At 52.2% G+C, this 19,408-nt stretch overlaps 1 protein-coding gene across 2 annotated transcripts in view; it reads left to right on the top strand.

The window, feature by feature from the left end:
* LOC140392864 (pregnancy zone protein-like) overlaps positions 1-19,003 on the top strand; it is a 391,109-nt gene extending 372,106 nt beyond the window's left edge. For both annotated transcript variants that reach the window (XM_072478606.1, XM_072478607.1), the window contains exons 37-38: positions 1,910-1,983; positions 18,872-19,003. In XM_072478606.1, the coding sequence (XP_072334707.1) occupies positions 1,910-1,965 (56 nt within the window). In that variant the 3' untranslated portion in view covers positions 1,966-1,983; positions 18,872-19,003. The remainder of the gene's footprint in view (positions 1-1,909; positions 1,984-18,871) is intronic.
* The last annotated feature ends 405 nt before the right edge of the window (positions 19,004-19,408 follow it).

Raw genomic sequence — 19,408 nt, 5'->3', positions numbered from 1 at the left:
GAGCGGGATTCTCCAATCCCGCAGCAGAGCGTCCACGCCGTCGTAAACGCCGTTGTGTTTTACGACGACGTGAACAGGCCGTTCCCACGTCTAATTCTGGCCCCGACAGGGGGCCAGCACGGCGCTAGAGCGGTTCGCGCCGCTCCAGCTGCAGATTCCGGCGCGAACTGTGCGCCACGGGATCCGCGCATGCGCAGTTGCCAGAGAGGCCGGCCCGCCAATCAGTGAGTCCCGATCGTGGGCCAGGCTACACCGGAGGCCCTCCCCCCCACAGGCCGCCACCCGACCCTTACACGCCGAGGTCCCGACGGCCCAGAGCAGGTTAGAACGGTGCCGGCAGGTCTCAGCTTTTTTCCTATGCCCGCTCGGCCCATCCGGGCTGGAGAATCCCCGCGACCGGCACCGGGCCAACCAACCCGGCGCCAACGGCGCCGATTCTCCGCACTGCGGGGAATCGCATGCTGCCGTCGGGGCGGCGTGGCCCGTTCGCGGGGATTCTCCGGCCCGCGCAGGGCTGGGAGAATCCCGCCCCTGTTTTTATTCCCCATCCATCTCACCCTGTCCAATTCCCGATTTTTTATTTTCCTCCCATCATTCCCTGTCCAATTCCCGAATTTTTATTACCCTTCCATCACTCCCTGTCCAATTCCCGAATTTTTATTACCCTTCCATCATTCCCTGTCCAATTCCCGAATGTTTATTACCCTTCCATCATTGCCTGTCCAAGTCCCGAATGTTTATTACCCTTCCATCACTCCCTGTCCAATTCCTGTCAGTTTAGTTTGGGTGTCTATTCTGGGCGCATATTCCTCGGTGTTTATTCTGGAATTTTATTCCTGGGTCTTTATTCTGAGTGTTTATTCTGGGTGTTTATTCTGGGTGTTTGTTCTGTGTGTTTCTTCTGGGTGTTTATTCTGGGTATAACGCCTGGTTCTTTATTCTGGGTGTTTCTTCTGGATGTTTATTCTGGGTGTTTGTTCTGTGTGTTCATTCTGGGTGTTTATTCTGGGTGTTTATTCTCGATGTTTATTCTGGGTGTTTATTCTGGGTGTTTGTTCTGGGTGTTTATTCTGAGTGTTTGTTCTGAGTGTTTATTCTGAGTGTTTATTCTGAGTGTTTATTCTGAGTGTTTGTTCTGAGTGTTTATTCTGAGTGTTTATTCTGAGTGTTTATTCAGAGTGTTTGTTCTGAGTGTTTGTTCTGAGTGTTTATTCTGAGTGTTTATTCTGAGTGTTTATTCTGAGTGTTTGTTCTGAGTGTTTGTTCTGAGTGTTTATTCTGAGTGTTTATTCAGAGTGTTTGTTCTGAGTGTTTGTTCTGAGTGTTTATTCTGAGTGTTTATTCTGAGTGTTTATTCTGAGTGTTTGTTCAGAGTGTTTGTTCTGAGTGTTTATTCTGAGTGTTTATTCTGGGTGTTTATTCTGAGTGTTTATTCTGAGTGTTTATTCTGAGTGTTTATTCAGAGTGTTTGTTCTGAGTGTTTGTTCTGAGTGTTTATTCTGAGTGTTTATTCTGAGTGTTTATTCTGAGTGTTTGTTCTGAGTGTTTGTTCTGAGTGTTTATTCTGAGTGTTTATTCTGGGTGTTTATTCTGAGTGTTTGTTCAGAGTGTTTGTTCTGAGTGTTTATTCTGAGTGTTTATTCTGAGTGTTTATTCTGAGTGTTTGTTCTGAGTGTTTGTTCTGAGTGTTTGTTCTGAGTGTTTGTTCTGTGTGTTTGTTCTGGGTGTTTATTCTGGGTGTTTATTCTGGATGTTTATTCTGGGTGTTTATTCTGAGTGTCTGTTCTGGGTGTTTATTCTGGGTTGTTATTCCGGTATTTATCTGAGTGTTTATTTCAGGTGTCTATTCAGGTGTTAATTTCTCTTCCGTCTCTCCTCTCCCCAATTCCTCACTCCCTTGATCCTACAGATGACTCGGTTGAAGTTGAATATGAGGCACCGAGAGGATTGCAGAGTGTGAATTAATTTACTGGTAAAACCCCGGTCAGTATCGAGTGATTTACCTCCACTGAATCCGCTCTCACTCACCCTCTCCCACACTTTGTCCCTCTCACTCTCCCTCTCCCACACTCTGTTCCTCTCACTCTTTCACTCTCCTACACGTGTCTCTCCATAGACAGAGAGGTCTCTCAAGCTTAAAATTAGACAAGTCTGCAGGGCAGGATGAAATGTATCCCAGGCTGTTGAGTGAGGCAAGGGAGGAAATAGCAGAGGCGCTGGGAATAATTTTCAATTCCTCTCTGGCCACTGGAGAGATGCCGGAGGACTGGAGGATAGTCAAAACACTCCAGCGAGTGTTCACCTTGGCATCGATTAGTACTCCTTTTTAAAAACATGACCTTGACGGAAGAGCTTCTGTGGGGAGCCGAGAGGATGATTATCATAGAATTTACAGTGCAGAAGGAGGCCATTCGGCCCATCGAGTCTGCACCGGCTCTTGGAAAGAGCACCCTACCCAAAGTCAACACCTCCACCCTATCCCCATAACCCAGTAACCCCACCCAACACTAAGGGCAATTTTGGACACTAAGGGCAATTTATCATGGCCAATCCACCTAACCTGCACATCTTTGGACTGTGGGAGGAAACCGGAGCACCCGGAGGAAATCCACGCAGACACGGGGAGGACGTGCAGACTCCGCACAGACAGTGACCCAAGCCGGAATCGAACCTGGGACCCTGGAGCTGTGAAGCAATTGTGCTATCCACAAGGCTACCATGCTGCCCCACTAAGATGAGTAGCCATCTTTGCCCACAGGCAAAGAGCCTGGGGGCACTGGGCTTGCTGCCCCTGTGCTCGCCATGTAGATGGTGGACAGGCTTTGGGATGGTCAGGAGGTGAGTTACTATCCATAGGATTCCTTGCCTCTGACCTACACTGGTAGCCACAGTATTAATATGGCTACTCCAGTTCAGTCTCTGATCAATTGTAACCCCCAGGATGTCTGACAAACTTGATTGAATTTTTCGAAGAATTGACCGGGTGAGTAGATGAGGGAAATGCATTTGACATAGTCTACTTGGACTTCAGCAAGGCATTTGATAAAGTCCCACATCAGAGATTGATAGCGAAAGTAAGAGCCCATGGGATATAAAGAAATTTCACAAATCAGATCCAAAATTGGCAGGAAGCAGAGGGTGATGGCCAAGGGGTGTTTTCCTGACTGGAAGCCTGTATCCAATGGGGTGCCGTAAGGATCAGTATGGGGCCCTTGCTGTTTTTGGTTTATATAAATGATTTAGACATGAATGTAGGAGGGTTGATCAGTAAGTTTGCGGATGACACTAAAATTGGTGTGGTGGTAAATATTGAGGAGAATAGCCTTCGATTACAGGAGGATAGAGACAGGCTGGTCAGGTGGGCTGATCAGTGACAAATGGAATTCAATCCAGGTAAGTGTGAGGTGATGCACTTGGGCAGGACTAGAAAGGCAAGGGACTACATGATGAATGGCAGGACTCTGAGAAGAACAGAGGATCAGAGGTTCCTTAGTGTGCATGTACAACGGTCCCTTAAGGTAGCTGAGCAGGTGGATACAGTGGTTAAGAAGACTTATGATATGCTTGCCTTCTTAACCGAGGCACAGAGTTTAAGAGCAGGGAGGTTATGTTGGAACTGTATAAAACATTGGTTCGGCCACAGCTAGTGTATTGTGTGCAGTTATGGAATGCACATTACTGGAGAGATGTTGGATATTGCCGGGGATGAAGAGTTTTCGCTTTGAAGAGAGAAACTTGGAAAATAGTAGCAGTAGGAGGCCATTCGACCCTTCGAGCCTGCTCCGCCATTCATTATGATCATGGCTGATCATCCAACTCAATAGCCTCATCATGCTTCCCCCCATATTCTTTGATCCCCATTTAGGATTGAGATGAAGAGAAATTTCGTCACCCAGAGAGTGGTCGGCCTGTGGAATTCGTTTTGGCAATACCTACTTCCTGTGGTGATGAATTCCACAGGCTCACCACTCTCTGGGGGAAGACATTTCTCCTCACCTCTGTCCTAAATGGTCTAGCCCGTATCCTCAGACTGTGACCCCTAGTTCTGGACACACCCACCACCAGGAACATCCTTCCTGTATCTACTCTGTCTAGTCCTCTCAGAATGTTATAAGTTTCTATTAGATCCCCCCCCCCTCATTCTTCTGAATACAATCATAGCCAATTCAATCTCTCCTCATACATCAGTCCTGCCATCCCAGGAATCATTCTGGTAAACATTCAATGCACCGGACAGATTTGGATTGTTTGCCTTGGAGCAAACAGGGAGGACATGATAGAGATGTATAAAATGATAAGGGACATAGAGTAGACACACGTTTCCCCTTGGTGGAGGGATCAATGACCAGGGAGCATAGATTTAAGGTAAGGGGCAGAAGGTTTAATGGGGATGTGAGGAAAAGCTTTCATATGCAGAGGGTGGTCGACCCACAGTCCAAAGATGTGCAGGTTAGGTGGATTAGCCATTCTAAATTGCCTTTAGTGTTCAAAATTTCCCTTAGTGTTGGGTGGGGTTACTGGGTTATGGGGATAGGGTGGAGGTGTGCGGTTGGGTAGGGTGCTCTTTCCAAGAGCTGGTGCAGACTCGATGAGCCGAATGGCCTCCTTCTGCACTGTAAATTCTATGCAATCTATGGTGTGAGTTTGGAACTCGCTGCCTGAAAGGGGGATGGAAGCAGAGACACTCATAACATTTAAGAAGTGTTTAGATGTTCACTTGCCATGCCATGGCATACAAGGCTATGGACCAAGTGCTGGGAAATGGGATTAGAATAGTTAAATGGTTGCTTCTGACCGCCGCAGACACGATGGACTGTGGGCCTTTTTTGTGCTGTCTGACTCTGTGACTCTCACTCTATTTCTCCCACCACATTCTGTCCCTCTCATTCTCTCTCCCACACTCTCTCTCACACTCTATCTCTCTCTCCCAAACTCTGTCTCTCTCTCTCTTTCTCACCACACTCGTGCTGGGTTATCCGTCGGAGGGATCCTCCGTTTCTCCGACAGCGTACTCACGCCTGCGGATTTCCCGACAGGGTCGGTGTGCCCACAATGGGAAACTCCAATGGCTGGCTGCCGGAATGGAGGATCCCACCGCTAGCGTGGCCGCACCGTGCCAGAAAACGGGACTGGCGGGATGGAGAATCCCGCCTCCTTTCTCTCCCAAATTCCCTCTCTCTCCCCCACACTGTCCCTCTCGCTCTCTCTCTTTCCCACACTCTCTCTCTCCCCCACATTCTGTCTCTCACTCTCTTACTCCCACTCTCCTTCTCACTCTCACTCTCCCACACTCTGTCCCTCTCACTCTCTCTCCCACACAATGTCGTTCTCACACACTCTGTCCCTCTCCCTCTCTCTATGCTCTGTCTCTCTCACTCTCCTGTCCCTCTCACTCTCCTCTCCCGTACTTTGTCGTTCTCAATCTCTCTCTCTTCCATAATCTGTCCACCTCCCATATTGTATCTCTCTCACTTGGCCACAGTCTGTCCCTCTCACTCTCCCTCTCCCACACTGTCCCAGTCACTCTCTCGCCCACACTCTGTCCCTCTCACTCGCCCTCTCCCACACTGTCCCTCTCTCTCTCCCACATTCTGTCCCTCTCACTCCCACATTCTGTCCCTCTCCCACACTGTACCTCTCACTCTCCCTCTCCCACACTGTCCCTCTCACTCTCCCTCTCCCACACTGTCCCTCTCACTCTCTCGCCCACACTCTGTCCCTCTCACTCACCCTCTCCCACTCTGTCCCTCTCACTCACCCTCTCCCACACTGTCCCTCTCACTCTCTCGCCCACACTCTGTCCCTCTCACTCTCCCTCTCCCACACTGTAACTCTCACTCTCTCTCCCACACTCTGTCCCTCTCACTCTCTCTCCCAGTCTGTCCCTCTCTCTCTCCCTGTCCCACACAATCCATCTCTCTCTCTCTCCAACTCTGTCCCTCTCACTCTCCCTCTCTCACACCGTCCCTCTCACTCTCTCTCTCTCCCACATGCTGTCCCTCTCACTCTCCCTCTCCCACACTGTCCCTCTCTCTCTCTCTCGCTCCCACACACTGTCGTTCTCACTCTCCCTCCCACACTGTCCCTCTCTCTCTCCCACACTCTGTCCCTCTCACTCTCTCTCCCACACTGTCACTCTCACTCTCCCTCTCCCACACTGTCCCTCTCACTCTCTCTCTCCCACACTCTGTCCCTCTCACTCTCTCTCCCACACTGTCCCTCTCACTCTCTCTCCCACACTGTCCCTCTCACTCTCTCTCTCCCACACTGTCCCTCTCACTCTCTCTCTCCCACACTGTCCCTCTCACTCTCTCTCCCACACTGTCTCTCTCACTCTCCCTCTCCCACACTGTCCCTCTCACTCTCCCTCTCCCACACTATCCCTCTCATTCTCTCCCACACTCAGTCCCTCTCATTCTCCCTCTCCCACACTGTCCCTCTCACTCTCCCTCTTCCACACTGTCCCTCTCACTCTCCCTCTCCCACACTGTCCCTCTCACTCTCCCTCTCCCACACTGTCCCTCTCATTCTCTCTCTCCCACACTCTGTCCCTCTCACTCTCCCTCTTCCACACTCTGTCTCTCTCTCTCTCCCTCTCCCACACTATCCATCTCACTCTCTCTCCCAGTCTGTCCCTCTCACTCTCACTCTCCCACACTGTCCCTCTCACTCTCTCTCCCACACTATCCATCTCACTCTCTCTCCCACTCTGTCGTTCTCACTCTCTCTCTCCCACACGCTGGCCCTCTCACTCTCTCCCACTCTGTCCCTCTCACTCTCTCTCCCACTCTGTCCCTGTCACTCTCCCTCTCCCACACTGTCCCTCTCACTCTCTCGCTCCCACACTCTGTCCCTCTCACTCTCTCTCCCACACTGTCCCTCTCACTTTCCCTCTCCCACACTGTCCCTCTCACTCTCCCTCTCCCACACTGTCCCTCTCACTCTCTCTCTCCCACACTCTGTCCCTCTCACTCTCTCCCACTCTGTCCCTCTCACTCACCCTCTCAAACACTGTCCCTCTCACTCTCTCTCTCCCACACTGTCCCTCTCACTTTCCCTCTCCCACACTGTCCCTCACTCTTCCTCCCCACACTGTCCCTCTCACTCTCTCTCTTTCCCACACTCTCTCTCTCCCCCACATTCTGTCTCTCACTCTCTTACTCCCACTCTCCTTCTCACTCTCACTCTCCCACACTCTGTCCCTCTCACTCTCTCTCCCACACAATGTCGTTCTCACACACTCTGTCCCTCTCCCTCTCTCTATGCTCTGTCTCTCTCACTCTCCTGTCCCTCTCACTCTCCTCTCCCGTACTTTGTCGTTCTCAATCTCTCTCTCTTCCATAATCTGCCCACCTCCCATATTCTATCTCTCTCACTTGGCCACAGTCTGTCCCTCTCACTCTCCCTCTCCCACACTGTCCCTCTCACTCTCCCTCTCCCACACTGTCCCTGTCACTCTCTCTCCCACATTCTGTCCCTCTCACTCCCACATTCTGTCCCTCTCCCACACTGTACCTCTCACTCTCCCTCTCCCATACTGTCCCTCTCACTCTCCCTCTCCCACACTATTCCTCTCATTCTGTCCCACACTCAGTCCCTCTCATTCTCCCTCTCCCATACTGTCCCTCTCACTCTCCCTCTCCCACACTGTCCCTCTCACTCTCCCTCTCCCACACTGTCCCTCTCACTCTCTCTCCCATACTGTCCCTCTCACTCTCCCTCTCCCACACTGTCCCTCTCACTCTCCCTCTCCCACACTATTCCTCTCATTCTCTCCCACACTCAGTCCCTCTCATTCTCCCTCTCCCACACTGTTCCTTCTCACTCTCCCTCTCCCACACTGTCCCTCTCACTCTCCCTCTCCCACTCTGTCCCTCTCACTCTCCCTCTCCCACACTGTAACTCTCACTCTCTCTCCCACACTCTGTCCCTCTCACTCTCTCTCCCAGTCTGTCCCTCTCTCTCTCCCTGTCCCACACAATCCATCTCTCTCTCTCTCCAACTCTGTCCCTCTCACTCTCCCTCTCTCACACCGTCCCTCTCACTCTCTCTCTCTCCCACATGCTGTCCCTCTCACTCTCCCTCTCCCACACTGTCCCTCTCTCTCTCTCTTGCTCCCACACACTGTCGTTCTCACTCTCCCTCCCACTGTCCCTTTCACTCTCTCTCTCCCACACTCTGTCCCTCTCACTCTCTCTCCCACACTGTCACTCTCACTCTCCCTCTCCCACACTGTCCCTCTCACTCTCTCTCTCCCACACTCTGTCCCTCTCACTCTCTCTCCCACACTGTCCCTCTCACTCTCTCTCCCACACTGTCCCTCTCACTCTCTCTCTCCCACACTGTCCCTCTCACTCTCTCTCTCCCACACTGTCCCTCTCACTCTCTCTCCCACACTGTCCCTCTCACTCTCCCTCTCCCACACTGTCCCTCTCACTCTCCCTCTCCCACACTATTCCTCTCATTCTCTCCCACACTCAGTCCCTCTCATTCTCCCTCTCCCACACTGTCCCTCTCACTCTCCCTCTCCCACACTGTCCCTCTCACTCTCCCTCTCCCACACTGTCCCTCTCACTCTCCCTCTTCCACACTGTCCCTCTCATTCTCTCTCTCCCACACTCTGTCCCTCTCACTCTCCCTCTTCCACACTCTGTCTCTCTCTCTCCCTCTCCCACACTATCCATCTCACTCTCTCTCCCAGTCTGTCCCTCTCACTCTCTCTCTCCCACACTCTGTCCCTCTCACTCACCCTCTCCCACACTGTCCCTCTCACTCTCTCTCTCCCACACTCTGTCCCTCTCACTCTCCCTCCCACTCTGTCCCTCTCACTCTCCCTCTCCCACACTGTAACTCTCACTCTCTCTCCCACATTCTGTCCCTCTCCCACACTGTCCCTCTCACTCTCTCTCTCCCACACTGTCCCTCACTCTTCCTCCCCACACTGTCCCTCTCACTCTCTCTCTTTCCCACACTCTCTCTCTCCCCCACATTCTGTCTCTCACTCTCTTACTCCCACTCTCCTTCTCACTCTCACTCTCCCACACTCTGTCCCTCTCACTCTCTCTCCCACACAATGTCGTTCTCACACACTCTGTCCCTCTCCCTCTCTCTATGCTCTGTCTCTCTCACTCTCCTGTCCCTCTCACTCTCCTCTCCCGTACTTTGTCGTTCTCAATCTCTCTCTCTTCCATAATCTGTCCACCTCCCATATTGTATCTCTCTCACTTGGCCACAGTCTGTCCCTCTCACTCTCCCTCTCCCACACTGTCAATGTCACTCTCTCGCCCACACTCTGTCCCTCTCACTCGCCCTCTCCCACACTGTCCCTCTCTCTCTCCCACATTCTGTCCCTCTCACTCCCACATTCTGTCCCTCTCCCACACTGTACCTCTCACTCTCCCTCTCCCATACTGTCCCTCTCACTCTCCCTCTCCCACACTGTCCCTCTCACTCTCCCTCTCCCACACTGTCCCTCTCACTCTCCCTCTCCCACACTGTCCCTCTCACTCTCCCTCTCCCACACTGTCCCTCTCACTCTCTCTCTCCCACACTCTGTCCCTCTCACTCTCTCTCCCACTCTGTCCCTCTCACTCTCTCACCCACTCTGTCCCTCTCACTCTCTCTCTCCCACACTGTCCCTCTCACTCTCTCTCCCACACTGTCCCTCTCACTCTCCCTCTCCCACACTGTCCCTCTCACTCTCTCTCTCCCACACTCTGTCCCTCTCACTCTCTCACCCACTCTGTCCCTCTCACTCTCCCTCGCCCACACTGTCCCTCTCACTCTCTCTCTCCCACACTCTGTCCCTCTCACTCTCTCACCCACTCTGTCCCTCTCACTCTCCCTCTCCCACACTGTCCCTCTCACTCTCTCTCTCCCACACTGTCCCTCTCACTCTCTCTCTCCCACACTGTCCCTCTCACTCTCTCTCTCCCACTGTCCCTCTCACTCTCTCTCCCACACTGTCCCTCTCACTTTCCCTCTCCCACACCGTCCCTCACTCTTCCTCTCCCACACTGACCCTCTCACTCTCCCTCTCATACTCTTTAAAAAAAAATCTTTTTATTGGCATTTTTAATATTATATACATTGCCATTTGTTTTCATTTATTGTCCAGTACAAAAGGCCTTTTCATAAGTTTATGGTCTGTTTATAGTCTGTCGCCGTCTGACCCGGCGTACAATCCTCCTTATCAACACCCCCCTAGCCCCCATTTTCCTAACACCCAGACCCCTCCCTCGTCCCCTCTCCCTGATGCCCTCCCTGCTTGATCTGAGGGGGGTGTTCCCCCTTCTCGTTTCCCCCTTTACCCTCCCCCCTTTCTTTTTTCCCCCCCGTTGGTTTCGGCTGTGTCCATCATGTGAATGGGGAAGAGGCCCCCTCCACGTTGTTTCTTTTGTCCCTCTCAGGCTCTCCCTTTTCTTCCCCCCCCCCCCACCCCACTTGGGTTGTGCGCCCCTGATGTTCCTCCTTGTTCCTTTTTTAATTTTCCAGTTTCCCTCTCCACTGGCTGTTGCTGGCCTTGAACAGATTTTGGGACAGGCCGACAAATTGCTCCCATGAGTAAGGAAGCCTTCCTCCGACCCTCGGATTGTGTATTTGATCTTCTCCAGGTGGAGAAATTCCGATAGGGCTGCCAGCCAGTCTGCAGCCGTGGGTGGTGCTGCTGATCGCCAGACGAGCAGGATTCTCCGGCGTGCGATTAGGGAAGCGAAAGCCAGGGCATCGGCCCTCTTCCCCATGTGTAGCTCTGGCTGCTCCGATACTCTGAAGATTGCCACATTTAGGCATGGCTTCACTCTCACCCCCACAACCTTGGACATTGCCTCGGAGAAGGCAGGTCCAGAACCCAACAAGTTTGGGACAAGCTCAGAACATGTGGGTGTGGTTGGCCGGGCCCATCTGGCACCGTTCACATTTATCCTTCACCTCCGAGAAGAACCTGCTCATTCGGGTTCTGGTCAGGTGCGCTCTGTGCACCACTTTGAACTGCATGAGGCCGAGCCTTGAGGAGGTCGAGTTGGCCCTGCTTAGTGCTTCGCTCCAGAGTCCCCACCCCACTTCTGTCCCCAGTTCGTCCCCCCATTTCCGTCTGGTCTCGTCTAGTGGTGTTCGGGCTCTGTCCGGTAGCTTTCAATATATGTTCCAGCAGAGTCCCCCTTCTTTACTGTCCGTGTTCATCAGGTCCTCTAATAGTGTGGTCTCCGGGGCCCTGGGGTATCCTACTGACTCTTTGCGGAGCAAGTGTTTTATTTGTAGGTGTCTCATTTCCTGACCTGTCCCATTCCTCCGTCAGTATTTTCAACGTCGCTAGTTTGTTTCCGATATAGAAATCCTTAACGGTCAGTGTTCTCGCGTCCTGGCTCCATTTTCTAAACGTAGTGTCTAGCATGGCTGGTGGGAACCTGTGGTTACCGCAGATGGGGCCACGGGGGACATCTTGAGCAGCCCGAAGTGTTGCCTTAATTGGCCCCACATTTTCAGTGTGGCCGCTACCAGTGGGCTGGATGTGTATTTTGCCGATGGGGATGGGAGTGCTGCTGTGGTCAGGGCCCGGAGGGTCATCTTCCTTCCAGGAGGCGTCCTCTATCCTCACCCACTCCGAGTTGGTTTGGGTACCCATTCCCTCAATCTTTCTGCTGTTGCCGCCAAGTAGTAATGTGGCAAATTTGATAATGCCAGGTCTCTCTTTCGCCCCCCCCCCCCCCCCTCACACACACACACACAAACACCATAAGGTTGAGGCTTGAGTAAGGTGCTCTTTTTAAGGCCCGGTGCAGACTCAATGGGCCAAATGGCCTCCTTCTGCACTGTAAATTCTACGATTCTATGATTCTATAATTAAGCTGGATACGTTTTAGAAGAAGGCCTTGTGGATGAAGATTGATATGGATCTAAACAGGAAGAGGAACCTCGGCAGCACGTTCATTTTGTTCCCTCCCATAATCTGCCCCTCTGTCACACTCTCCTTCCCACTCTCACTCTCTCTCTTCCATAATCTGCCTCCCTCCCATATTTGTCCCTCTCACTCTTGGCCACACTCTGTACCTTTCATTCTCCCTCTCCCACACTCTGTCCCTCTGACTCTCTTTCCCTCCCACACTTACACTCTCTCTCCCACACTGTCCCTCTCACTCACTCTCTCCCCCATTCTCTGTCCCTTTCACTCTCTCCCACACTGTCCCTCTCACTCACTCTCTCCCCCATTCACTGTCCCTTTCACTCTCCCACACTGTCCCTCTCACTCACTCTCTCCCCCATTCTCTGTCCCTTTCACTCTCTCTCCCACACTGTCCCTCTCACTCACTCTCCCCCCCCCATTCTCTGTCCCTTTCACTCTCTCCCACACTGTCCCTCTCACTCACTCTCTTCCCCCATTCTCTGTCCCTTTCACTCTCTCTCCCACACTGTCCCTCTCACTCACTCTCGCCCCCATTCTCTGTCCCTTTCCCTCTCTCTCCCACACTGTCCCTCTCACTCACTCTCCCCCCCATTCTCTGTCCCTTTCACTCTCTCTCCCACACTGTCCCTCTCACTCACTCTCTCCCCCATTCTCTGTCCCTTTCACTCTCTCTCCCACACTGTCCCTCTCACTCACTCTCTCCCCCATTCTCTGTCCCTTTCACTTTCTCTCCCACACTGTACCTCTCACCCTCCCTCCCATAATCTGCCACTCCGTCTGTGGTAAACCACGGTATTGCATTGCATGGCATTGTGTTGTGTTGTACATGCCTGGGCTTGTCCAGGCTGGCTCCGCCTGTGGCTGCTTCCCTAGGCTTATGTTCGGGTCCAGAGGCAGGAGGCTTGCTGTTTAGTGTATTAAAGCCTCAGTTACGTTCATCACTCATGTGTTTATTGATGGCATATCACCGTCACGCTCTCCGTCCCACACACTGACCCTCTCACCCTCTCTCTTCCACACACTGTCATTCTCACCTTCCCTCTCGCTATTCTCTGTCCCTCACCCTCTCTTTTCCATACTGTGTCGTTCTCACACTCCCTCTCCCACATTTTGTACTCTCATTCATCTCACTCTCACTCTCTCTCCCACACTCTGTCCCTCTCACTCTCCCTCCCACACTCTGTCCCTCTCACTCTCCCTCCCACACTCTGTCCCACTCTCCCTCTCCCACACTCTGTCCTTCTCACTCTCTCCAACACTTTGTCCCTCTGACTCTCTCTCTCTCCTACACTTTGTCCCTCCCACTCTCTCTCCCGCACTCTGTCCCTCTCTCTCTCTCAAACTCTGTCCCTCTCACTTTCTCGCTCCCGCACTCTGTCCCTCACTCTCTCACCCCCGTCCCTCTCATTCTCTCTCTCCAGCACTCTGTCCCTCTAACTCTCTCACACTCTGACCCTCTCACTCACATTCTCTCACACTGTCCCCCTCTCACTCATAACTCTCTCACACTCTGTCCCTCTCACTCTCTCTGTCCCACACTCTGTCCCACTCACTCTCCCACACTCACACCCTTTCACTCTCTCACTCTGTCCCCCTCACTCTCCTTCAAACATTCGCTCTCACTCCCTCTCTTTCCCGTAATGTCTCTCTCTCCCTCTGTCAGTCCCACACTCTGTTCTCACTCTCTTTCTCTCTCACCTCCGCACTGTCCTTCTCACTCTCACTCTCCCACACTCTCTTCCTCTAAGTCTGTCTTCCACACTGTCCCTTTCACTCTCTCTCCCACATTCTGTGTCTCATTCCCTCATTCCCAAACTGTCCTTCTCACTCTCCCTCTCTTCCACACTTTGTCCCTCTCACTCTCTCTCCCACACTCCATCACTCTCACTCTCTCACACTGTCCTTCTCACTCTCCCACACTCTGTCCCTTTCCCACACACTGTCCCTCTCACTCTCCCTCTCCCACACTGTCCCTCTCACTCTCCCTCTCCCACACTCTGTCCCTCTCACTCTCCCACACTCTGTCCCTCTCCCTCTCACACACTCTGTCCCTCTCCCACACTCTGTCCCTCTCACTCTCCCTCTCCCACACTTTGTCCCTCTCCATCTCCCACACTCTGTCCCTCTCCCTCTGCTATACTCTGTCCATCTCACTCTCCCACACTCTGTCCCTCTCACTCTCCCACACTCTGTCCCCCTCACTTGCTCTGTCCCGCTCCCTCTCCCACACTCTGTCCCTCTCCCGCATTCTGTCCCTCTCACTCTCCCTCTCCTACACTTTGTCCCTCTCCATCTCCCACACTCTGTCCCTCTCCCTCTGCTATACTCTGTCCATCTCACTCTCCCACACTCTGTCCCTCTCACTCTCCCACACTCTGTCCCCCTCACTTGCTCTGTCCCGCTCCCTCTCCCACACTCTGTCCCTCTCCCGCATTCTGTCCCTCTCACTCTCCCTCTCCTACACTCTGTCCCTCACACTCTCCCACACTCTGTCCTTTTCCCTCTCCCACACTGTCCCCCTCACTCGCTCTGTCCCTCTCCCTCTCCCACTCTCTGTCCCTCTCCCTCTTCCACACTCTGTCCCTATCACTCTCCCACACTCTGTCCCTCTCACTCTCCCACACTCTGTCCCTCACTCTCCCACACTCTGTCCCTCTCCCTCTTTCTCCCACACTCTGTCCCTCTCACTCTCCCTCCACACTCTGTCCCTCTCACTCTCCCACACTCTGTCCCTCTCACTCTCCCACACTCTGTCCCTCACTCTCCCACACTCTGTCCCTCTCCCTCTCCCACACTCTGTCCCTCTCACTCTCCCACACTCTGTCCCCCTCACGCGCTCTGTCCCTCTTATTCTCCATTCCACTCTCTTTCACTCCCACTCTCTACCACTGTCCCTCTCTTTTCCTCTTTCCCTTTCTCCCACAGTTCCTCTCACTCTCTCTTTCCCACACTTTGTCACTCTCATTCTCTCCCTCCTATACTCAACCCCTCATTCTCTCTCACACTGTCCCTCTCACTCGCCATCTTCCACTCTCTCCCTCTCACACTCTTTCCCACACTCTGTCCCTCTCTCCCCCCATCCCACTTTGTCCTTCTCATTTTCTCTCTTTCCCTTACTCTGTCTCTCTCACTCTCTCTCTGCCACAGCACACACGCATATCTCGGTCTCTATCTGTTTCGCTCTTTCTCTCCATCTGTCAGTTTGTCTCTTGTGTTCCCACTGTTAGAATTCCAGTTGATGTCATAACTCGATGAGACAATTTCAGAATGAAACCTTGTCTCAAAGGATTGTAATATTTATTTTCTTTTAGAATGCATGGAAGAGTAGAGTCACAGGACCGCTAATTAGTTTTAAACAAGAAAAGTTTGATAATATAATACTCCTCAAATCCCACTGATCTTTCACGAATATAAACACATTTTAAAGTTAACGTGGGTTACAATGTATACCTTGTGCTATAATGGTCCCAGCAACGCACAGTCCCTTGAGATACACAGACTGGCTGTGGTCAGACACACTCCTCTCTAAACCAGAGTGAATTTCTGTGAATTTTTCCTCAAAATCCCCCAGATTATTCTTTTGCCATGAGCCACCTTGTGTCACCGAATTCCGGCTTCCACATGAGGGATTTCAAATTCTGCTTTCAAAAGACATGCTCACAAATCTGCTTTCAAACGATGCTTTCTTTCAGCTGCTTCTTTCTACGATTCGCTTCCAGGTTTTACACTTCTCACATTTGTCTTGACTGCTACATAAACGCTTCACAGTTGATTTAACTATCGATTCCCAGACTGTATTAAAAAAATGGCATCAAACTTTTGATTTACCTCTGAAGTCTGCTTTTCCACTTTAAATCTGATTACCGCAGCTGTCTCTTTAACTCAGAACACTTCATCTGCTTTTCCGTTGAATTCTATTGATCAGTACCTTGTTCAACCTCTTAGTCTCTGTTCCCTTAACTTCAGCCTTCCTAAGGCATTCTTTCATTCCCTGGTTGTCTGGACTGTATCTGCTTCTTTGGTAAGTCTGCCTTTTTCAGCCACTTGTCCTGTCCAATTTATTCTCTGGCTTCCTATCTTCAACTGCTTAGAAATCCAGATAAAACTAATTCTATCCTATCTCAAAGATGTCCCCTGTTGCTAAGCAATGACTTTATGCTTCTGCCGGCTTGCTTATTTTTCACGCCGTAACGCTCTATAGGAGAAGATCCATTCAGCCCCTCTTGAGACTGTTACACAGGAACAGGAGGAGGCCCATTCAGCCCCTTTCCAGCTTGTTCCACAGGAACAGGAGGAGGTACATTCAGCCCCTCTTGAGCCTGTTACACAGGAACAGAAGGTGGCCCATTCAGCCCCTTGCCAGCTTGTTCCACAGGAACAGGAGGAGGTACATTCAGCCCCTCTTGAGCCTGTTACACAGGAACAGGAGGAGGCCCATTCAGCCTCTCTTGAGCCTGTTCCACAGGAACAGGAGGAGGCCCATTCAGCCCCTCTTGAGCCTGTTACACAGGAACAGGAGGAGGCCCATTCAGCCCCTCTTGAGCCTGTTACACAGGAACAGGAGGAGGCCCATTCAGCCCCTCTTGAGCCTGTTCCACAGGAACAGGAGGAGGCCCATTCAGCCCCTTTCCAGCTTGTTCCACAGGAACAGGAGGAGGTACATTCAGCCCCTCTTGAGCCTGTTCCACAGGAACAGGAGGAGGCCCATTCAGCCCCTTTCCAGCTTGTTCCACAGGAACAGGAGGAGGCCCATTCAGCCCCTCTTGAGCCTGTTCCACAGGAACAGGAGGAGGCCCATTCAGCCCCTCTTGAGCCTGTTACACAGGAACAGGAGGAGGCCCATTCAGCCTCTCTTGAGCCTGATCCACAGGAACAGGAGGAGGCCCATTCAGCCTCTCTTGAGCCTGTTCCACAGGAACAGGAGGAGGCCCATTCAGCACCTCTTGAGCCTGTTACACAGGAACAGGAGGAGGCCCATTCAGCCCCTCTTGAGCCTGTTACACAGGAACAGGAGGAGGCCCATTCAGCCTCTCTTGAGCCTGTTACACAGGAACAGGAGGAGGCCCATTCAGCCCCTTTCCAGCTTGTTCCACAGGAACAGGAGGAGGCCCATTCAGCCTCTCTTGAGCCTGTTCCACAGGAACAGGAGGAGGCCCATTCAGCCTCTCTTGAGCCTGTTACACAGGAACAGTAGGAGGCCCAGTCAGCCCCTCTTGAGCCTGTTACCAGGAACAGGAGGAGGCCCAGTCAGCCCCTTTTGAGCCTGTTACACAGGAACAGGAGGAGGCCCATTCAGCCTCTCTTGAGCCTGTTACACAGGAACAGGAGGAGGCCCATTCAGCCCCTTTCCAGCTTGTTCCACAGGAACAGGAGGAGGCCCATTTTCATAGAATCATAGAATCATAGAATTTACAGTGCAGAAGGAGGCCATTCGGCCCATCGAGTCTGCACCGGCTCTTGGAAAGAGCACCCCACCCAAGGTCCACACCTCCACCCTATCCCCATAACCCAGTAACCCCACCCAACACTATGGGCAATTTAGCATGACCAATCCACCTAATCCGCACATCTTTGGACTGTGGGAGGAAACCGGAGCACCCGGAGGAAACCCACGCACACACGGGGAGGATGTGCAGACTCCGCACAGACAGTGACCCAAGCCGGAATCGAACCTGGGACCCTGGAGCTGTGAAGCATTTGTGCTATCCACAATGCTACCGTGCTGCCCCGGTTGCCTCTCTTGAGCCTGTTACACAGGAACAGGAGTAGGCCCATTCAGCCGCTCTTAAGCCTGTTACACAGGAACAGGAGGAGGCCCATTCAACCCCTTTCCAGCTTGTTCCACAGGAACAGGAGGAGGTACATTCAGCCCCTCTTGAGCTTGTCCCACAGGAACAGGAGGAGGCCCATTCAGCCCCTCTTGAGCCTGGTACGCAGGAACAGGAGGAGGCCCATTCAGCCTCTCTTGAGCCTGTTCCACAGTAACAGGAGGAGGGCCATTCAGCCCCTCTTGAGTCTGTTCCACAGGAACAGGAGGAGGCCCATTCAGCCCCTCTTGAGCCTGTTACACAGGAAAAGGAGGAGGCCCATTCAGCCTCTCTTGAGCCTGTTCCACAGGAACAGGAGGAGGCCCATTCAGCCCCTCTTCAGCCTGTTACACAGGAACAGGAGGAGGCCCATTAGCCCCTCTTGAGCCTGTTCCACAGGAACAGGAGGAGGCCAATTCAGCCGCTCTTGAGCCTGTTACACAGGAACAGGAGGAGGCCCATTCAGCCCCTCTTGAGCGTGTTACATAGGAACAGGAGGAGGCCCATTCAGCCCCTCTTGAGCCTGTTCCACAGGAACAAGAGGAGGCCCATTCAGCCGCTCTTGAGCCTGTTCCACAGGAACAGGAGGAGGCCCAGTCAGCCTCTCTTGAGCCTGTTACATAGGAACAGGAGGAGGCCCATTCAGCCCCTCTTGAGCCTGTTACACAGGAACAGGAGGAGGCCCATTCAGCCCCTCTTCAGCCTGTTACACAGGAACAGGAGGAGGCCCATTCAGCCCCTCTTGAGCCTGTTCCACAGGAACAGGAGGAGGCCCATTCAGCCGCTCTTGAGCCTGTTCCACAGGAACAGGAGGAGGCCCATTCAGCCCCTGTTGAGCCTGTTACATAAGAACATGCGGAGGCCCATTCAGCCCCTCTTGAGCCTGTTCCACAGGAACAGGAGGAGGCCCATTCAGCCGCTCTTGAGCCTGTTCCACAGGAACAGGAGGAGGCCCAGTCAGCCCCTCTTGAGCCTGTTACATAGGAACAGGAGGAGGCCCATTCAGCCCCTCTTGAGCCTGTTACACAGGAACAGGATGAGGCCTATTCAGCCCCTCTTGAGCCTGTTCCACAGGAACAGGAGGAGGCCCATTCAGCCCCTCTAGAGCCTGTTCTAAAGAAACAGGATACAGTGTTTTATTCTCTGGTGTCTTTTCCCACAGATGAAATCCCAGTGAGGGGCTGTCGATTTCCAGAGAAACAAATGTTAAAGTGCAGACTCCGGTGATATTCCCAACCTCAAATCCAGCTCGAGACTAACCACGGAGCTGATAATAAATGTCTTGTTCAATGTGTCTTGAGTCTCTGTCTCTCTTGTAAACTCACCAATACACACTCATCCTCACTCACCAATACACACTCACTGTCACTGATACACACTTGCACTGCCTGATACACACTCAAACTCACTGATACACATTTACCGATAACTGATAAACACGCACTCACTAATTCACTCTCACTGATACACACTCGCACTAAGTGATAAACACACTCACTGATTCACTCTCACTAATACACACTCGCACTAACTGATAAACACACTCACTGATTCACTCTCACTGATACACACTCGCACTAACTGATAAACACGCACTCACTGATTCACTCTCACTGATACACACTCGCACTAACTGATAAACACGCACTCACTGATTCACTCACTGATAAACACTCGCACTAACTGATAAACACGCACT

This window comes from Scyliorhinus torazame, chromosome 16, assembly GCF_047496885.1.
Source record: "Scyliorhinus torazame isolate Kashiwa2021f chromosome 16, sScyTor2.1, whole genome shotgun sequence".
Lineage (NCBI taxonomy): Eukaryota > Metazoa > Chordata > Chondrichthyes > Carcharhiniformes > Scyliorhinidae > Scyliorhinus > Scyliorhinus torazame.
This window is presented reverse-complemented; position numbering and strand designations above follow the sequence as displayed.